This window comes from Camponotus vicinus, unplaced genomic scaffold (assembly GCF_025532165.1).
Source record: "Camponotus vicinus isolate PSW18456_S1 unplaced genomic scaffold, iyCamVici1.0 SCAF_6, whole genome shotgun sequence".
Classification (NCBI taxonomy): Eukaryota; Metazoa; Arthropoda; class Insecta; order Hymenoptera; family Formicidae; genus Camponotus; species Camponotus vicinus.
In genome coordinates, this window is record NW_028141978.1 from 11,882,448 (window position 1) to 11,905,448 (window position 23,001).

General features: G+C 32.9%; 1 protein-coding gene across 3 annotated transcripts in view; it reads left to right on the forward strand.

Annotated features, from left to right (window-relative positions):
• LOC145973534 (uncharacterized) overlaps positions 1-23,001 on the forward strand; it is a 55,073-nt gene that overhangs the window by 29,602 nt on the left and 2,470 nt on the right. For 2 of the 3 annotated variants that reach the window (XM_083103005.1, XM_083103006.1), the window contains 3 exons: positions 12,452-12,506; positions 21,446-21,605; positions 22,706-22,877. In XM_083103005.1, the coding sequence (XP_082959131.1) occupies positions 12,452-12,506; positions 21,446-21,605; positions 22,706-22,877 (387 nt within the window). The remainder of the gene's footprint in view (positions 1-12,451; positions 12,507-21,445; positions 21,606-22,705; positions 22,878-23,001) is intronic. The other variant, XM_083103007.1, reaches the window with a different exon arrangement.

The window sequence follows — 23,001 nt, forward strand, 5'->3', positions numbered from 1 at the left end:
AACTTAAACACTTTGTATATGTTTCTTAGAATCTTAGAAGTGGAATATTATTTTGAGTTTTTTAACATAATCATTTTAAACAATCAACATGTCTCAAAGTCAGTTCAACATTCTAAGAAAAGTTAAAGTGAATCTTCAAATAATCTTGAACTTTGACATACAAAAATAATCAAATTTATTAAAATCAAATGTTTCTATTACAAATAATTTAAGTTAAAATAATTACTATTATATGTTAATGTCCTCAACATTTCTTACGAGTTATTGTAACTATTTTTTCATGTAATTTTTAATTAATTTGTATGTTATTTTTACATTACACTTAAAGTCACGATAACAAAAATAAATGTAAAGTATTGTGTCAATTATTTAACATTTTTAGTTTGTCAATAAGTAACGACGAATGAGTTATTTTAACTTAAAATTTAGAGTAGATTTTCTGGGAGATGAAAAATGTCATAATTAACATTTTATTTTTTACTGTGTATGATATAAATTTTTTAATTATTATGGAAATTCGGTTGGAATGCGGTTTTTTTTATATTGATTCACACATGCAAATTTAATTGTAAATAAGCTTGGAAATGCGTATTTTCTCTTCTATTAATCACGTATTAATTTTGTACGTTAAGTACGTCATTGTGCACCTGATGATTCGCTATTAGCGCAATTCTCAAGATCATTTCATCAACGGTCACGTTCGTTCTGCATACGGTCGGGATAATCGGCGTAGATGAGATATGCAGTAGCGCATGTCCAATTTCTAAAATGCCGTGAATTATGGAGTCGCATAAGGGAAAGGCGCGGTGGATTGCGAGGCGACAGAAATTCGCTGTTCACAATTGCCTCGCTGGAAAACCTAGCATCTTCTCGTCGATTAGTTTCGATCTCTCGCGCAATTTGCTTCGCGCGTTTTCTCACAGCGTAGATATAATATATTCTAAAGTATGCGATAAACTCATTTATCCAATTTTCGATGGAAGTATCAAATTCATGGATCCAATTGTGAATTTTATTGCAGACAAAGGCTACGTTTTTTCAAGGCTTCAAAAGCATTGGAGCTCGAGATAAAACGGTCTCTGGTCTTGTGTACTGTGTAAATATAACATTCGTTTCAAGGCTAAATGCAGTTTGTGCATGGATGATCATAAATCATTTAGATTAAAAATTAAATGTAATTAATGATATGATTATAGTATTAAATAATGTCAACGTAGATTTATAATATTATGAAGGATTCGAATTAAAGTAATTTTCTCGTAAAATGCAACTCATCTGTTTCGCAACATATTACTGCAAGTATTAAAAGCAAAAATTTTTTTCAAAAATTTTAAAATTAATTTTCTCACGATTCCCCTTTATTTTTAAGGGGTTATACCTAGTCAGCAAGTCGAAAAAAACGTATTTTTGGGGAATTAAAAAAAACTGTTAGGTATTTTTATTTCATCGATTCTTTATCATAATATATATCTATCAAAGAAGTTTTCATAATTTTTTCAAAATATCGAGAAATGTAGGCACAGTAGCTATTTTCCAGAGATATCTTTTTTCGGAGGCGCTTGGCGGTGAGCAAGATTGCTCGGAGCTGGATCATCTGAAATAAAAAATTCGAAAGGATTTAGCTTTCGTATGAATTGATCTAGTCGGTGAACGAAGGGATTTTAATTTTGATGAAACCTTTTTTTTTTATTAACAAAAGAACGAAAAGTTTTAACACGAAAAATTCGTATTTTTGCGTCAAACGTCTGTCACATTGTCAAAAATCAATTTTTTGTAAAATCCTTCGTTCACCAACTAGATCAATTCATACGAAAGCTAAATCCTTTTGAATTTTTTATTTCAGATGATCCAGCTCCGAGCAATCTTGCTCACCGCCAAGCGCCTCCGAAAAAAGATGTCTCTGGAAAATAGCTACTGTGCCTACATTTCTCGATATTTTTAATTGAAAAAATTATGAAAACTTCTTTGATAGATATATATTACGATAAAGAATCGATGAAATAAAAATACCTAACAGTTCTTTTTTTTAATTTCCCAAAAATACGTTTTTTTCGACTTGCTGACTAGGTATAACCCCTTAAGAGAGAAAGCTTGACGTTTAAAGGATTATTTTCAAGTTTCACGTGCGCCGATGTGATTATATATCCGAGTATTTGCTTGTATAAACATGGATTGATCGATTCTGAGATCACCATGAATTTATCGACGTCTTAATGCAGCCGTCAGTTGTTACACTTCGATCGGGAGATGCACCGCGACTTTTCAATTAACCGCAATTTCCAACTCTCGAGAACCCCGCTGGCAGCTTTTCTCAACCGCCGCGAAACTGCGTCATAAATATAATGCACCGATGAACTTTGCACTCATTGTCATTTAAACTTGACTCTATGTCCGCGAAAATATAGCCGTGATGCATAATAATAAAATCCTCTCTTTCTCTCTTAAGCAAACTGTAATTTTGTAATTAACGTCGCGTTTAATATTCGCGGTTGAATACTTAATAAATTTTATTATCTATGCATAATTAAATAATTTTGCAAGATAATCTCGTCAATATTTTTCCACAATGTTGTTGTTGTACAAGTTTCTTATGAAATGACGTGTATTGTTACAAATTATCATAATATGCTGTTTCGCGCCAGAAACGCCTGTGGAATATCGCCTGCTATCGATTCGTGCTTTCGATATCGGCATAGCAAAAAGTTCCACGAATCGCTGGAACGTGTCGATCGAGACTTAGTGCTACCGATTACGAGAGAGTGAAAGTGTGCGCCGGTGTGGTACAGATGCTTTCGATGGCAGGCACGTTTTCTCGGCTCAGATTCAGTCGCACGCACAATTCCAACGAATCCCGATCGCGTCTTTCTCTTTCTTTTCTCTTTCTCCTGTTTGTTCTTGACTTTGACATGTGCGCGTACAAGAAGCATTAAATTATCCGCGAGATCGATAACGATCGACAACGTTGAGAGAAATAGTGATTTATTGCTCAATTTCTTGATCTCGTTACAGTGCCGCGAATCACAGAGTACATGTTCGATGTTTTACCTCGCTTTTATGCGAGAAAAGGTAACGTTATTCCAAGTTCTCTAGGGAAATATAATCCACTTTTATTTCTTCTGCCGTTGTGTGTTAAAGTGAAAGTCTTTCGAGTGTTTTGAGAGAATTTTGAAGAAATCGATATTCCGCGCGATTTTATTAGATAAATATAAATAATATTTTACGCGATTTTATTAGATAAATATGAATAATATTTTACGCGATTTTATTAGACAAATATAAATAATATTTGACGCGATTTTATTAGATAAATATAAATAATATTTGACGCGATTTTATTAGATAAATATAAATAATATTTGACGCGATTTTATTAGATAAATATAAATAATATTTGACGCGATTTTATTAGATAAATATAAATAATATTTGACGCGATTTTATTAGATAAATATGAATAATATTTTACGCGATTTTATTAGACAAATATAAATAATATTTGACGCGATTTTATTAGATAAATATAAATAATATTTGACGCGATTTTATTAGATAAATATAAATAATATTTGACGCGATTTTATTAGATAAATATAAATAATATTTGACGCGATTTTATTAGATAAATATAAATAATATTTGACGCGATTTTATTAGATAAATATAAATAATATTTGACGCGATTTTATTAGATAGATATAAATAATATTTTATGCGATTTTATTAGATAAATATAAATAATATTTGAGAGAGAGAATCAGCATGGAATGTTTTTTTGCTTGTTATGTATTGCCGTCAGTATCTGGATGTATCATAATTGTAGCGTCTATCAATCATCTTTCAAACCGAGAAATATAATCGTAACCTACATAATGAATTACAAGGAGTTTGTTCTTTCCCACGACCTTGCACCCTGAAACATTAGTCAGACTACTGGATACAACGCAGTTCAGCAGCCTGAAGCATCATGTGCACCTGTAGTTCTAATATCTCTATATTATTTTGTCAGAATTATTAAATTATATAAAATATATAAAACAAAAAGAAAGAATATATTTATTTTTCCGAGAAATTATTTAAAATAAGGAAAATTTTGTCTCAATTTTCAGAGATAGATTATCACAAAAATAACAAATTTTTCTTTATTTTTATCCGCATTATTTCCAAGACTCTCTTCGTTACGTCATTACATAGAAATTGCTATAAAAATCTAATAAAATCTTAAATTATAATATTTTTACCGCTCTAAGTTTAACGCAAGACCTTGTATAAGTACTGATGAAAGAACACTAAGTTTGGTGCAAGGTTTTCGCAAGTGCGCATAAAGGGACTCTCCTTGAACGGACTATTTGCGTTTCATTTTAAAAATAGAGAAGTACGATTTTCTATCGGATGGGGTGTAAAGTTTTTCCGTGAATGTCAGCGGATTTTCATGGCCGGTGTCGCCGTAGGAGGCGTAAGAGATGCTCGGCGTTACAAACGCATCCTCGGGTTGCGTGCTCGCTCGCGCGTCACGCACGTCACGTCTCGTCTCGTCTCGTCTCGCCGCTTCGCTCCGCACGGCTCATCTCGACGCTCTCGGCTCAGCGCGGCGGCTGTCAGTTGACGTCGCGCGCTCGAGCGAGCGAGCCGTAAGAGCCTCCCAGCTGATCGCGAGTGCGAGCAACGGTAACGCGCAACGTAACGCGCGGGATATACGCCGCGTGCTGAGATAAGAGTAAAAGTAACGAAATACTTTCGCGCACTGCGTGGTATCGAACGTTTGAACGACGCAACGAAAGCCAATAACGTTCATCTCCGCAGGTTAGATTGCATTTTATTGTTATTAATTGAATATCTGAGAAGCTCATCCAAAGTAGTCCTTTTTTTTTTATTTTTTTTTAATAAATTTCTCAATTTTAGTGTTTAAGACATTAGATGCGCGCTCTCTCTTTCTCTCTGAGATTTCTTGACTTTCGAGTGTTATTCGTGAGAGTTGTTTTTCAGAAAATAATTCGAGAAATTCTTCATCACACGTGGAAAATTCTAAAGTATTTTGATTGCGAGAACTTTACAAAAACATTCGGAGAATCGTTATCATTTGTGATGCGTAGATTTGAGAATTATCACTTACGAGAACTATTTGGGGAGTCTTTATCGTTCTCACGGGAGTTGAAGATGTGTAGAGGAACTTTATTGTTTACGAGAATTTTCCGAAAGTTTACGAAACTACTTCGCAGATCTTTATTACTCGCGAAAATTCTAAAGATATTTTGTAAGAAAGGCATTTTTATCGTTCTCGGGAGATTTCAAGATATTTAGAGAATTGTTTTCTCAAAAGTTCACTCGAGTTATATAATTTGATAATGATAATTGCAACTAATTAAAAGTGCAAATATTTGCACAACTCTTCTGATTCTTATCATGTATTTCTTATTACGATAATATCACATGTATAGTTATACATTCCGGTATCTCAACATGTGTTTCAACACACATATGTGACATATGTTTTTTTCTGCATCAATGTCACGTGCGTGTGACATTTCTCGCACTTGACATTTACGTGTAGCGTGACAAAAAATGACCGAAAAAAATTATTACAAAGTTTATTTACCGGAGTCGATTTTTCATTTAAAACCTCGGGACAGCGAACGAGTTAATTAGCTAATGGAGCGAGTAAAATAAGACCATGTATGAATATCATTTAAGGGCACGAGTGTGTTCCGTATTTATCAGTATATATCCTTGACCGATCATATGCTAATGGATAAGATGAAGGTCCTTTCTTCTGAATCTCGTTGTATATTCTCGGCCAGGCGCGAAACGAAGATCGATCGGAAACGTCACTTTTACGCACTCTTAGTCGCTCGAGCGTGTAACGAGAACGCTGTACGCAATTCGATGCACGCAGCCACGTACCGGGTGACTCGAATCTGTCGATCTGTTGTAAATTCCAAAAATATCCCCTTTGTGAAATTTTTCTATTTTTACAAATTTTTTTGTCAAATAAAAAAGACGTAAAATATAAAAAGATCTGAACTATTCGATAATCAAACGAAAAGTTAGAATCTAAAGAGAGAGCTCCCAAATTTTAATTTTTATGTAATTTTTTCTAGTTTTAATCTTTATGTAGTTTTTTTAGTTTATGTAATTTTTTTAAATTATAATTATACTTTATAGTTTGCTCATTTTTCGATATAGAATTAAGTGTAAAAGATCGTAAAAAAAACATCAAGCATCTTTCATTTCACATATGCAATTAATGAAGAGATTCTTTGTATTTTTTTTCTCGAGACGTTCTATATAAATGTTATGAAACGAACGCTTATATGATTTGATTATCGCGGCGTCAAAGATATCATAACTTTATTTAATGCGAAGATATGGCTCATCCAATAAGTGTGATAATCATTATTAAAACAGTGACGCAGTTAAAATTTTCGGAACCTGTACAAGACTCCATCAACTTTTCCTCGTATTTTCATTAATCACGATCTATATATCTTAATACTATCCATTAAATCACCTTTTATATGAAATGTCATTATAAAATACACGCATGTTAACTAATGATAAAAATCTTTTAAAATGCAAGGACATAACAATTAAATTATATTTTAATTTAAATTATTAGATTTTAATATTCCATGAAATCAATTAATACTAAATAGATTATAGATGAATAAAGCATTAATTGAAATAATATTTTGCTCACACTATAGTTCTGGCGCAAACTCAGGCCTAATTTACATGTGGATATTACGCATCTTACGTTTTATACGCTGTTTTTTCACAAATCACTCGAGTTGTGCGAGTAATCGAACGGGTTCTGGTCATAAATTGTTAGAAGCGCCGGAAGAACCACTCGGGAGAAAGCGTACTCATGGACTCGATTTTATCCCGTAATCCCCCATCGGAATCTCGTCAAATTATCGTTCGTTATGTCAACGTTGTTTATCGGCGAGATACACGCAAGATGAGAGGAGGAAATCGGATGATGCTGGCCGCACCCAGTTCGATCAAGGTCGGCTCGGAAAATCGGTCGGTAGGCGTCGTGCATCTTAAAGCAAAACTGGCATTGATGCAATTTAGCTCATTTCTTATCAAAGTGTATATCATATATATTTATAACGCATTTCAAATATTTAAATTGCAGGAAAAGTAGAACATCCAATTCGAATGTATGAGAGATATAATTTTTCACTTTGCATAAAGAATTTTCATTTAAAAATTTTTTTTTAGTTAATTGGAGATCGTTTTTTCAGTAAAAATTAGAGATTATATTTCCCGTGAAAATAAATATAATAAATAAATTCTTAATTCTCGGGAAAATTATAAATTATAATAAATAATTATAATAAAATAAAATAATAATTATAATAAATAATCATAATAAAATAAAATAAGAATTATAATATAATAAATTTTGATAATTAAACACACGCGCACACAGACAGACAGAATTTATTCAAAATTAAATAAAATTTAATTTCTCTAGTTCTCTTTATACATTTTTTATTAACTTTTTAAAATATAATTTACTTAAATAGGCAATGTTATCTCGTGATTGAATATATATGTCGCGCTTCCTAATCGCATCTTGTCACGGACGGTCGGAGAAAACGGAAAGTAAAGGGAATTCTCGGAGAAATAATCAGGATATTCAAGCCGCATCCGCCACGTCGTAAAGTTTATGTTGTTAAGTACGACGCGGTGGTAGTGGAAACAAACTTTAGACCGTAAGAATTGTAAATCGCTCGTCACAACCATCGAGACGCTAATTATACTCACGTTTCGAGACGCAGACTATAAAGACAAGCCATCCCGATTATTACATATTACGTAAGCGAAAATATTTACGATCTTTTCTACAACGCATCTTTATGTTCTTTGAATTGTAAATTTGTATCCACACCTCAATAAACAATCGACTATCAAAATTCAAATTTAGATATCTTTATCTTTAGCTAATCTTCGAATTGAAATATATTGCGTTGCAGTAAAATCAGTTTAAGAGACAAAATTTCAAATTTATTTTTGTCATCCATTTTCACCGCTGAAATTTAATTAAACTAAATTTAAAATTTGGATAAAAAGATAGAAAACTCAAGACACTCTGTACATCTTCATCGCGTACAACCAAAGTTGAAATGAAAGAAAAATTATTCGCGATGAAAGTATCTTTTCGAGCGATCTATAGTGGTCGCGATTGAAAGATACGGATTATCCGACTTCGTTGGCCTCGTAACTGGACAGTGGAAATAAATCGCGATTCGCGGGCATACACAATTATCGTTCTATGCCGAGGAGAAAATGCGGGCTTTTACGCGTCGGGTGTTTAAACATTAAATTAGCCGTTTCGGGGACAACTGATAAAACGCTGGCAAAACGCGCCACGAGATGAAATCGCCTGCGGGGGGCAACGGTATCGAAACAATCTTCGAGAGCGCGAATCTAATCTTTAGAAACGCGGGCCTCGGTTTTTCCTTCGTGCAAGATTCGCGCGATTATGCTCCGTTTTAGAAGCGGAGAAAACTCGCCGCACACTGGGAGAACCGTGTCGTAAAAATGCCCAAGTGGATTGTGTTATGGCTACATTCGTGCCGTGTGTATGCAAATGCGCTTTTTTCAGCTTATTGTTGCTCGCGCCGGCCATGTGATGTTACATGCGTCTTGTCGAGCGAAACATGTCGATGCTTTCTTATAATGGAATCTATGATTCGTATAGATAAACGTTATACAAGGTGTCCCATTTTAATCGATCACCCCGAATAACTTTTTTAATTTTGATTGTAGAAAAAAATGTTTCAGACAAAAGTTATATGGCTTGAAGGGGGCCATCAGATGGTGGCAATGATTTGATCTTGGAGAGTCATTTGAAGGTCACGTGAAGGTCACTGTCAATTTCTTAAATGGAACTCTCTATTTTTTATTGCATATTCTTGTAGCTTATCTCGAGGGCTTTCCAAAACACTATAATAAAATATTTTTCCCTCAAGTACTTTTTGAGTTATAAGGCTTGAAATCATTTCTTAATTTTACATAAACCGTAAAATATCTTGTAAAATATTCATTTTTCGATTATCTTACCTCAATACTTTTATATACAAAATAATGAGAGGAATCAATTGGTGTAAAGAAAACACATAATTGTTTCGAAGAAAAAATATGTAATTTGCAATTAACAATTACATATTTTTTCTTAAAAATAACTATGTGTTTTCTTTACACCAATTGATTCCTCTCATTATTTTGTACATAAAAGTATTGAGGTAAGATAATTGAAAAATGAATATTTTACAAGATATTTTACGGTTTATGTAAAATTAAGAAATGATTTCAAGCCTTATAACTCAAAAAGTACTCGAGGAAAAAATATTTTATTATAGTGTTTTGAAAAGCTCTCGAGATAAGCTACAAGAATGTGTAATGAAAAATAAGGGGTTCCATTTGAGAAATTAAAGGTAACTTTCGCGTGACCTTCAAAAGACCATCCAAGGTCAAATAATTGTCACCATCTTATGTCCCCCTTGAAACCATATAACTTTTGTCTGAAACGTTTTTTTCTACAATCAAAATTAAAAAAGTTATTCGGGGTGATCGATTAAAATGGGACATATGTATAGATTATATTCGTGCTCTACTCAGCGTACGTTTTAAAGCTATCAATCTTTATTTTACTTATTTTTTATTCTAATAATATCTAATAATATCTTATAGCAATATCTTAATGATAACTTTAATTATCTGGCCTTTGCACGTGCATTTTCCCGAACGTATTTTTTCGCAATTAATGCATATAAAAAGTATGACGCGATAAAAAATATAATACACAAGCCGCAAACACGCTGTCCGGATTATTTCAATAATCGTATATACCACAAAGGACCGATCTATCCTTTCCCCCCTCTCCCTCCCCCAAACAATTCGGCCATCTGGCCTTTGTGGTCTTCCCGCCGCGGTGTCGTAAATACGAGTAGATTGAGTAATTCGCCGACAATTGCTCCCCTCGCGTCCCGCGTTTTGGTTGTGCGAGAAATATTAATACATTCTACTTCCTTCCGGGGAAGGGACGGTTGTCCCCCTTCGCGACCGGATCCGTCCTCACTCGTTTACTCGATACATGCGGCGGCGTGCGTACGTAAACACGCGTGACACAGGGGCGAAACTTAACACACACACACACACACACACACATATACTTGTCATCTATCCGCTCTTGCGGTCACGCGTACTTTGGAGCGCGTGGTTCAACGCGTGCGAGAGGATACAATTAGCGACCATCACACGCCGCAACGAGTTACACACAATACAATAGGAGGATGGATGCCCCGCGAAATTGCTTACGGTCTATATACGGTGGTCGGTGGTTTCGTTCCGTTCGGAGACGAGAGAGAAACGTCGAACTGTGTGCAAATCATTGTAGATCGCGATTGCAAAATTGACTCTCCTTGACTCTCGACGGATGCATTAATTTTTTTTCCACGTCCCTTTGTGTGTAAATATCCATTTTAAACGACCCAATTCATGCCTGGTTGCTTTTATAGACTGAAATGATTTTCGCGAAATTGACGAATAAATATATTAATGCGATTCTCTCGTATCTCGTTAAGAGATCTTTTACTACGCAAACGAATTAAAATGGGATAGGAAATAGCGATGTTTAACCGTTCAGTTTTATATGAATAATGATAAAAGAATTATAATTATAAGATTTATTTTTGCAGATTTACAGTATAATTACAGTATAATTATAAGATTTGCATGTACAGTATACGTTACCCTTTCACAACATCCTTATCAAGATCGTTCTCATCGTTTTAAAGCTCTGCCAGTAATTATTAAAATATACATCTAATAGAAAAATGTATTAATTTCCATTTAATTCCAATTATACATTATAACAGAGATAATAAATGAAACTAATTGATATATTAATAGTTTAATAACATATTGATAAGTAAAATATATTCTTATTGCAATCATTTCTAATTATCACAGCAAAAATTAAAAAAAAAATTATTATTATAATTATTATTTTACTATAATTATTATTTTATTCCTTTCTGCTCGCATTCGAAGAAGCACTATCGATGATTGAAATCAAGGGCGGAAGTTCTCAGCGATAATTACGAACCTTCGATGTCGGACGTGACATTTGAGCACTATCATAAATTGAGATAGAGATTTTTATTCGTCGAACCTCCTACGTCTTTTGTTGACTCGGCTTTCATAATCGCCATTTTTCATAATCAGTTATGTGAGAACGAACGCGCTCAAATTTATCTCGCGCTTCCGGCCACATATGAAATACATGGCAACAGATTTTTCGAGCTACGTGTTGAAGTTTCCGCGGAAAATAAGCTCTCTCTAAAAGACGGATAATATTGAATGCAGAAGAAAATTTATATGAATTTTAAATAATACGCGAGATTATTTTTATTTTCGAATTATATATTATATGACTAGTATTTTTTTAAGTTAATCTTGAATCTTGAAAGATTTTTTATTTTAATAAATTAAATAGTTTCACACAATTTTTACAAATGTAGAATCTCCTTTTTTCCCGAGAATATTTGGATCATTTATGTCTCAGAGTTAATAAGAAAGATTTTCTTTATTAATTATCTCTCCTCTCTTTTTCATGCTGTAAGACTTACATGAAGCTAGAAATGACTTCCTCGTAGATAACGGAAAGAAATTGCGCGTTTAGGGATTAGAACGGCTTTCCCAGGATTGTATCTCGCAGGTTATATTGCCGGCGAATAGCTAATTTTATATCATTAACATAGGCTTGATAGATGAGTCTCGTGATTAACATACGCGTTTCCCATGCGTAATGCATGATTTTCGTCATGTTTATATATTCTTAACGATTATGATGGACTAGCGGCGAGCGCAGGATGGAAAACCGCTGCAATTACCAGTCATCATCTCTTAGATAGTAAGCGGAAGCGGTGGTTTTATCCGATTTACACGAGTCCGTGGAAACGGACGGCGATTTCGCAAAAGCCCGGGAGCCGCGATCGCAATTGCAAATGAACGAGCGTACGGTTGGCGTATGGCCGAGTAAGAGTGATATCTTTCAGTGAAATCATCGATGATGACGATGACAGGAAACCGCACGCAAACGCTACTTTCGATTCTTCTTCGCCCTCGGGCGAAGCAGATGCTGAAGCGGAGAACGTGATCGTTTTATTGGCCGCCTCGAGAGGACCGACCACGTGGATAAACCACACGAAGCCGAAAATTGAGTTATTATAATATTATAATCAAACGACACACGAATATAATATAAATATTTTAATAATACAAATAGGAACAATTTTTCTCTTTCAACGAGATTATTTCAAAGTTATATTAAATTGATCGATTTGGCAGCAAAGGGAAGAGGAACGCGATTTGTTTGGAATTTTTTTTCGATAATTATAATCGTTATCTTTGACATTAAATGACTCTATGTGTGTTTCAGGTGATTACTAACGGTCTCAAGTGCGACTCGGACGACGTCGACGGTTTGACAAACGGTGAGTCACTTGATTTAACATTCTTTCTTTCTTTCTTTTCTGTTCACTTCTTTCTTTTCCTCCTTATTCATTCCTTCGTAAAGAGACACAATCAACGATGACGAGATTAAATGGTATTATTTGATACACTTGGCGGTGCCTTAGTTTCATTGACGAATTCCGTTCATATAGAGGGGCCGATGTGTGTGAAACAGTTCAGGATTATACGAGGCTTTGCCAAGCCTCTTTGATTCTTATTAATAGATAATAAGAATTCTTATATTAAATATAATTAAAAATAATTCTTATATTAAAAAAAATAAATATAATTAAAAATAAATCTGAACAAGTATCAATTATTTAATTATTTTTTTTAAATATATTTACTAATATATATAATTATATATTTTTTAATAATTAATAATTCTTCAAAGATGAAAAATGCTAATTAAATAATATAATAAATAATATAAAGTATCAGTTTTAAATTTCCTTTATTAATTTTATTTTTTGTTTTACTTAAATATTACTAACATTCCCAATTTAACATTCTTAGTTTCTGACTCAATGTTATCTCTCACATTAAGTATATATATTCCATAAAACTTTTTTATCATCTCTAGACTGAATCTTAAAAGCATATTAAATATATAAATTGCTGTAAAAGAACGCGTATTTTATCTACGAGAGAAACGCTGTGACATTGCTATAACTTTATATTATCGTTTTAATTGAATTCTAATGTTCGAAGCATTTCACATTTGCTGGAAACTTATGATCCCGGCTTTTTTATAACTCTGATTGATTTATAGCTAGGGTTTTTCCCCGTAAATCAAACGCGTATCGTATTGATATTTTTATGCGTCTATGACGCGTGTGAAATTAATTGCGCCGTGTTAATTATATTTTAATAAAAGCACAGCTATTTTAAATCGATAATTACGTCGTTTGAAACATGTGCATTGATAGTAGATATCTCTCTTATCTTAGAAAACACTTCCAAATATATTCGCTCGAATCTTGTAAATAAAAGAGAGATTCGATTATTTTTTTAATACAAATATATTTATCTTTTCTTATAAAGTTAATGAAGTTTAGACATAATTTTTAAGATTATGTTGTTATGTCTTTTATATATAAATGATATATGTATTTTTTTCTGATAATGTTATATTAACGTTGATACAATTCTTTTATCATCAAAAAATATTTAAAAAATATGTGTCTCTTCAAGTATATCTATTACGTCAAAAATAGATTTGTAAAATCAAACATACTAATAACGTATTCATATTAATTATGTCTATATCAAGACTATTTTATAAACAATATAATTATGTATAAATAATATATAAAAGCACCAGTTGTGGATATAAGACAAAACATTTATTAAAAATTTCATTAAAAATTGAAAATAAAATTATAATAAATGACATATCTTACAAGAGCATGAACAAATAATTTAATATCATAGATAAATTACATGCTTCTCAAATTTCTCTCTTGAGTCACCATCTTGAGTCATACGATATTTCATGGATATTTGCTTAAGAATGCTTTCTATATACAATGCAATTCTAATACAGTGCAATTCTGATCTATACTGTTATTTCTTTCATATCGTGCCTTTAAATTTTTAAGATTATTTAACGGAGAGATTTCGATAATTCGCTTATATATATATATATACAGGATGTCCCGAAACTAACGCTTGATATTTTAAAGGCAGATTCTCCGGCCAATTTAAAAACGATTTTTCCTCAGCGAAAATGTCGAGGGAGATCATTATTTTTTGCATATTCCCAATTTTTGTCATCATGTATCTTCCTAACTAAGCCTTAAATTAAAATTCTATTAAAGTAAACTCTACCTAAAATTAATTAAAGAATGTGTGACTTTATTAATATTTTATTCCCATAAGCCTTAATTTGCGAAAAACCCTTTATTTTCAATCGATTATATAACTCCAAAACTATTAGTGCCGCGACATTTTCGCTGAGGAAAAATCGTTTTTAAATTGGCCAGAGAATCTACCTTTAAAATATCAAGCGTTAGTTTCGGGACACCCTGTATATATCACACGAATTTTCTCGGATAATAATACAGATGAAGATTCCGCTCACGTGTTTGGCTCTTTTAGGGCCGAAAAGGAGAAAGTGCCTTTTCGCCCGTAATCGCGACATAATTCGTCATCCTCGTCTTCGGCGAGGTTGCGACGGCCCTGACTTTGCCCTTTAGTCACTATCATTCCGACGAGTGCGAGTGAGCAAACGAGCGTGTGCCTGCAACGATGACGATCCGGCCGCATTTTCTCACGCTACTTCAGCTGCTCCTTGCCGGTGCAATGATCTCCCTTTCGTGGCCGCACATCTGCCTGAAAATTACGTTCCGGGCCGGCTTACGCGCATTTCATCCCCTTCCCCCCGCCTCGCCTCCCCGCGCACACGACTCGTTAATTCGAGATTCACCGCGTCATCCGCATATCTCTCCGAACAGGACGCTCCACCGCTTTCCTTCTCTCTCGGAAGATTAATCCTTTGATGTACTTCGGAAGTTAAAATGATCTCCCTTACTCCTATAATTTTCTTATCGCCCGTGCACGATCCATATAATATCGAACTTCATTAATTTGGAGTAAATTGTTTTTCCAAAGAGATATCTTGACGACGATGGTTTTTTAAACAACGAATTATTGAAAATGAAATGTTCTCGTTAATTAGCGTCCCGACATTTAAAAATAGATAATAAAATTTTACTTTATTTAATCAAATTATAAGACTCGGTCAAGATTCATAATTGTCGATCTTAATAAGAGATGAAGAAAATTAATTAAATTTAAATATCTCATTTAAATTATACGAAGAACGTTGAAACATTCCGCGAATATTATTCGGAGAAAAAATAATATACAGATTTATTTGTTAGAGATTTATTAAAATTTATTAACATTGTTTTTCGTCGTCTATTTTATAAGCATTAACCCCTTCACTGTCAGTGACCCCTATAGGGGCCAAAAAAATTCGTGCCACTTTTGCTTCATGACCTCTATAGGGACATCTTGAAAAAAAACATGTTATTACTATTACGATTTGGTTGTCCTTGGGTATTTTAAGGTTTCTGAGATCGCTGAATTCGAATCTGAAATCAGAATTTCGAACTTCAAAATGGCGGATCAAAATTCAAAATAATTTTGGGTTTGAATAAAAATGGGTTTCTTATCGTTTTTGGGGTCGCCGAATTCGAATTTAATATCAGATTTTCCAAATTAAAAATTGCAGATTTAACGGAGTCAATAACCGCCACGTCCTCGATTCGTGACTCTGGGTTGGGCAGAGAGCGGGATTTAAAAATAATTGAAGAGAGAAATATACAACCTTTATGTATGTCAATTATTTGTTCGAACTCTGGTCCGCCATATTGGATTTGCCATTTTCAATTTGGAAAATCTGATATTAGGTTTGGATTTTGCAACCTCAAAAATGATACACATTTTTATTGAAATCCAAAATTATTTTGAATTTTGATCCGCCATATTGGATTCACCATTTTGAATTTTGTAATTTGTAATTCTGGCTTCAGATTCGGATTCGGTGACCTCAATAATATTTATACTAATGTATTCATGCAATTTTAAAAACTTTTTTCTTCAACACACTTTTGGCACGGAAAGTTTCTTTTCGCTTGACAGTGAAGTTAAAGACATTCTTTCTATTATACTTTTCCCTTCTATTTTTATAATTTATTTAGTAAAGTTGTTTAGGCGATTATATATATATTACGGCAGTTTTTTGTAATGTCTATTGATTGCTTTGTGAACGATACTTTGAATATTGCAATTTCATCTTCTGTTTAACAAGAAACCGATTACTTGTAACAGTGATAAAGTTAGGTAAGCTCGGCGGTGAAAGCAGGAAGGAGGAAGAGAATAGAGTACAACAGAATACCTTGAGTTTGTATCGCGTCGCGGATTATTAGATTATTATGTCATGTTTAATTTAATCCGCGATCGGCGTAACGTATGAAATGATTGAAAGCGTAAACACGTTCGCGTTTAGACGAGAGTCTAATCATCTTTCTCTAGCAGACTTGAAGAATAACTCTAATTACCGCCACAATACGCGATACGCGGATAATTTCGTAATTACATTTTAATTGTTAATGAATAATTAACGATTATACCGTAACCGCGATTATAATCTTAATTATTATGACTTTGACCGCCGCGCGTTTCTCTCGAATTTAGAGCCCTTTCGAGAAATCCGCGATTAAGTGACCTCGTTCCATGAAAGAAACTAATTGTACAGAAAAACTAGTTTAATGGTAATGTTACCTTTTATCATTTTATCGTGTTTTTTCTTCTCAATACTCGTGCATTATCTTCGTCGTGAAGCTTTTATCACGATCCAAGTTTTGCCAAGTAATCTGTAATTAAATAATAAAACATTATTGTTTGGCACCGAAAATTAAATTAGCGAAACTGTTTTGAAAACTTTCATGAGATTGTCGAATTTAATGAATATTTAATATCAAAAAAATCGTGCGAGAAAGAACTGGTGCGAGAAAGAAATTCTCCTTAAGAGAAAAAATGGACTTTGCATTGAACGCATTTATTAATAAAATCAAAATTTATAGATAGGATTTTAATAGCTTCGTAAATGTTTGACAAATCGCATTGAATGCTAATAGTTGCCGTTGTTGAGATCGAAAGTGAGAGTTGGGATTTTTTTCCTTATTGAGAGATCGAAGAAAGTATCGTTAAAGGATACCTTGCGATTGCTGTACTTTCGATTCGGATCTCGCGAGGCTCGTTATTATTTCGGGCACACCCGTACATACAATAACTTTAATGTCTCGAGAATAACCGGCTACGTCGTTTCGCGCGGCTGTAAAACGCGCTTCGCTCCGCACGCGATTAACAGCGTCGCGCCCCGCGTGCGAAATTCACTTTTCGCTCGTAAAATCCAACAATCCGCATCCGATACGGTTCCCTCGCGGTGATAAGGACCACCCACGTCGGGAGCACGCGAATGCATTATCGAAAGTGTCTGCTGCAAACGTTGAATCGTTGAATAACGAAACAAAGAAGAGGTTGAGCTTTCCGGAATCTCGGTTACTTGAATGAAACTTTGTTGAAATAATTTATTTGTGTAAAGTTATATTTTGATTACTTTCTTAAATATTTTTTTTCTCAATCTTTAACGATAAATTCGTTTCTCAGTTTTTGACTCTCGAGAAATTCAATAAAAATGAATAAAAAATTTAATAATCATATTGTAATCTTATGTAATATGTTGTAATTTTATGTAATAATATATAAACTTTTGGATTTTCTTGTAAAATTTATCAAAATTTGTTTTCGCGGATTTTTTATGAATATGTCTTATTTTGAGATTCTACTATAAAACTCACCTAAGTTAATTCCGGAAGAATGTCGGTTATGCGATTGCTTGAAAAGATTGCGCAAATTGACAGATCTTGGACAAGTTATGGCATCTTATCGATCCGCGATTGTAGCATGAATTGCAGAACGTCAAATTAAAACATAATCGCATTTGTAGTAATAGCAGGTGAATTTATGTCACCGTGTATACTATGGGTTATTGAGCTGATCGAAATTCGTCTCTCTGTCGAGATGCAGCAAGATGGCAAACATGATACGCGCACTCTTTTACAATTCTGTTATCCTGTTACCTGCATGCACTTTGCTCGACTTTACATTATCAGTGTCGGTTTCCTTTCAACTTTGCATATGAATGGCGACAAAAGAACGTTTTATAAGATTCGCACGTATAGCAAACGTCACGATGTCAATCGTATTTTCAAGTTACTCAACGAGATTTCTTTAGCATTTATTAAAATTTACATTTGATAAAAGACGAGATAATAAATATTAAATTCAATTAATTATAATTATATTGAAATAAATAATAAATTAAATTTTAATTTCTATTAATACATTATTATAAAATATATATTAAACAATTAATAGCATATAAAAATATTCGAATTATTTAAAAATTTATATAGCAAGGATATAAGCATAATTATATTTGATTATTATTATTCGATTATATATATACCACAGAGGAAAAGTGAAAGCGGAAATTTTTTGCAACAATTGCGAGTCTTCACAAATGCATTGATGTAATATCAATCACTATTATAAATTGACGTAGAATTTTTTGATACTCTTAATTTTATGAAAATGTGTTAAATAGTTTTGTGTGTGCAATTTTTTGTCTTTAAATCGGATCGGGATCAGTGACATTCGCGAAGTTGATGACATGTGACGCATAAGCAAATGATCGCATAACAGACGTCCGATTGTCATTGTACGGCGTCATTCTGCATCATGCTTCGACGCATTTAATTCAGTGCTGTTCGACAAAATACGTTACAATTCAATAAAATCAAAACATCAGAACATGAAAAGACCAATTTATTGATTCGTATATAGATTTAGTACGTGATATATAGTAGTTAATGTATTTTTAGTTAAATAAAGATTAACGACAAATAACCACGTATTTTTTTTTTTAATTTGGTACCTTTAAAAAATTATTATTAAATCATTTTTAAAGTAAATTATTATTAAGATGTCCTGAAAACAAATCTTGCAAAAGGATAATTTTAAATAAAATTCGTCATTATATACTATTTATTATAAATATTATTGTTTGTGTAAACGCCATAATTATTATTTATAATAGCTCGTATAAAACTTGGATTGATAAAATTTAATAACCCTTATCGCTTGAATATATCTTTGGCACTTTCAAAAAAAGAGACTATAAAATATACCTGTATTTCTATCATCCTTAATAACTACATTTACATTCGTATTAATTATCAAATATCTAGCTTATCTCGATGCTGTACGCTTATCTACAGTATTGATGCATCGCATATATAAATACATGCGCTGCTCGCGTTATCTCCCGCTTTCAAAAATTCGGATCAATGACCTGCGACGGCAAGTCAATGACTCTGCGAATAAATAAATAGTATAGTCGATGCATCGACAACCGGTGAACGACCGGTTAAGGGATATTGTCCAATTCGTTAAATCACTTCGTTTTTTAAATAAACGAAAATAATATGTTTGTAACTGATGTTTTTCCAACGAGATATTTTTTTTAATGCCGTTAAAATTTCACGCGAATTTAATAGTGAAATTGAAGATAAACTTATTTTATGAGTGTAATGATTTTCTGAAAATGTTAAAGGATTGAAGTTCACTCAATTCAATACTGACTTCCTTTGCGCTCCCTTTTTTAAATGGCTCCTATCATCTGATTTCCATAAAATCGCGTATGCAGCCCGTACGATGCACGCGAACGAAACATCGACTTACTTTCGCGACCTGGTTTCTCGCCTCGATCGAACGCTTCATTGGGTGGCTCGAATAAATTTACTCGGCTTCCTGTAATAGGAATACATTACGAAAAATATAAAATATTTTACGTCTGCATTTTTGCGAGAAATTTTTAGCCAAATCATGATTTTCTCTGATGAATTATTTCTTCTTCTTTTGATTAATTATTATGTTTAATTATATTATATACTATTTTACTATTTTATTTTGTTACGCAATTATTAATATTATTTATAAAATATAGTAATTTTATATAATTTTATTATTATAATTAAATGTTATATACAAATTTCTATCAATTGAGAATTCATTTAAAAATAAGATTGATAATCGTCGACCGAGATATCTCATTTTTACTTTTCAATTTAACTGATTATTTTATAACGTTATCTAGGTAAACTCACGTAGAAACGACATATTGATCTATTAAAACAACTATGGTATCTTGAATAAACTATACAATAAAAACAAATATATAAATGTATCCAATGTGTCCATGTGTTGTCGATAGGATCTGGACTGTTGTCAGGACAAGAAGCGAATTTAACAATAAATGCTTACAGAGAAAATCGCGACGCGAAACGACAATACGTCCTCTCGAGTTCTTGTGCGTCTTGGCGTAAAGTTGCGATTTCGAAATGATTTTTATCTGGAAACATGTGTTGCGTTTTCTCGCGTAAAGGGAACGGAAGTAGAATATTTAAATGCGCAAATAAAAAAATAAATATTTTTACAATCACTTCCCTTTTATCGCGACTTTTTCTACTTATATATATTGTGAACATTGATTGGCATTTATCGATATCGCTAATTGTTTAATCATCAATACCGTGATATATTTTTAGAATCGTTTCTGTTGACGCAGGATTACATACGCTTGCCTCGCTCATTGCATTTCAAACGGATATTAAAGATAGTTTGAATGTAAGTCTAACAAAAGAGGGTTAAAACGCTCGACCTCGTTCGATTGCAACGGAAACGGCATCGTTTATTTCACCTTGAGTTCTGCGAGAGGCTACCGTTCATTCGCGCGTGTTTCCCCGAGATCCTATTAGCGCAGCTATATGCGCGAAGCCCTACGTAAAAATATATAGAACTTCTCTCTCTCTCTTTTTCTCTGATACGTCTCTCGTGTACTCGAGGAGGAATGTTTCAGTCGCGATACGTGCAACTACCATGTGCGAGCAGAGCTCGGTCAGGGCGAAAGTTGCGTTACTGGAGGGTGAATAATTATTAAGCACCATTTATAGTGATTGAGATTACTTGTTATTCATTATTTTCATCATAATACATTTTTGTTAAAAGGTTCATTCAGTGCAACCTCTAATTCACCTTTTTAAGAAATTAAAAATAATTTTAATTATTTTAATTTTAATATAATTGTACATTTTACGACTTTAAGATTTATTTATTTTTTTAAATTCTTAACAAAGTGATTCAAATTATGATTGAAGTGAACATTTTCATTTCTTTTGCGAGGGTTAGAGATTTATTAGCAATTAATAATATACATAATTATCGTATACGATATTCGATTTTTAATTTTGAATGGATTATTTATCAAATTTATAATTTTTTCTTTCAGAGAAAAAAATGGCACCGGTTCTGGGCGTACCGCCTCCGCCACCACCGGCTCCTCACATGGGACCAGACGGCTTAATTTTGCCGAGGAAACCATATAATCCTTGCCTTATCTCCACTAATCATAAGGATCTGCACAGAGAGTTACTCTTTAATCAGAAAATGTGAGTTGAACGACTTCAAAATTTTTCTTGTCTCTTTTCCTTAGAAAGATTAATTCGTCGGAAAAAAATTTTTTCAAATACGAGTACCTTTTTATAACAGAAAGTTTTTCACTGTGATAAATATCGGGTATTCTTATTTAGCATTTAATTCCTTTTATGCCAGGGTCTTAATTAATCGCGAAATTTTATAAATTTTCTACTTTCGAATTGTTATATTAAATTTGATATTAAATTTCCTTTTAATAAATTATCAGTTTAAAGTTTCTTCGAATATCTCATTAATTTTCTAATGAGTGTTTTTAAATATGGGAAAAAATTCTTTTAATCCCGGCAAAAAGGAAACTGAACGAAAGGTAATCCCGAAAGTAAATGTTTTCTTGCCTGCCTCTCCATGCCTTTATAAGTATACGAGGATTAATTAATATCGCGAGAAATATAATATCCGTGATAAAAATGGAAAGCCAATTACCAGCGTGGAAAACTTCCTGATGAAAGCTGATCTCGTGGGCCATAACAAATCCATTTTCATCATACGTGAATTCGAGCGTGTTCAGAAATCGTAGAGATTATATAATATATATAAGAGCCGGATGAGAGAGAAGGATGTTACTTCGGAAAAATATTTCTCGTGCCGATTTTCCGTCAGTTACGCGGTCAAACAAGTAATATCGAGTATATTTATTTTATCACTTAGCTTTGCGAAATATTTAATTAATATAATTATATATTTCGCGTACGTACTATCTATAATTAATATACGTATTCGACGCACCTGTGCGATTCTTCACGCTTCGGTGAAATTAAGCGGTTCACGCTTGCCGATTTTTATCTTGGCACGCAATATTCAATCCACGCACATTCCACGTGCGAATAAAAACAATGTAATCCCATAGTATATATTTCAATTGACTTATATTTTTCTTCTCGTTCTTATTTTATTCTTATTTTGTATTTTTTCGGTACGTTCAGAAATGTTTTATCTTTCATTTGCTAAAAATATTTTTATTTTAACTTACTACTTTAATAAAAATTTTAATTGGAAAAAATTGCTCGAATAAGAATTAATTATCAAGTAAATACGCGCTTTTTTCTCTCCATAGTGGCAAAAATGTCTTGAATCAGAAAAGCGAGTTGCAACGTGCTCTGGAGAAACATAGGGAAGCTGCATCAAGAAGGGAAGCTGAAAGAATTCGAGAAGAAAGCTATAGAGATGATCCCAGAACCGCTTTGCAAAGAGCGATCGAGCAAAGGGCAAGACACATTCAAGTAACGGTAATTTGATATATATAAAATTATAGGTAATCTCTCGTTTCTTTTAAAGTGTCACATTTTTAAATCTTTAGAAGAATAGATCCTGTTGTATGTGTATGTAAAATAATCTTTAAATTAATTATAT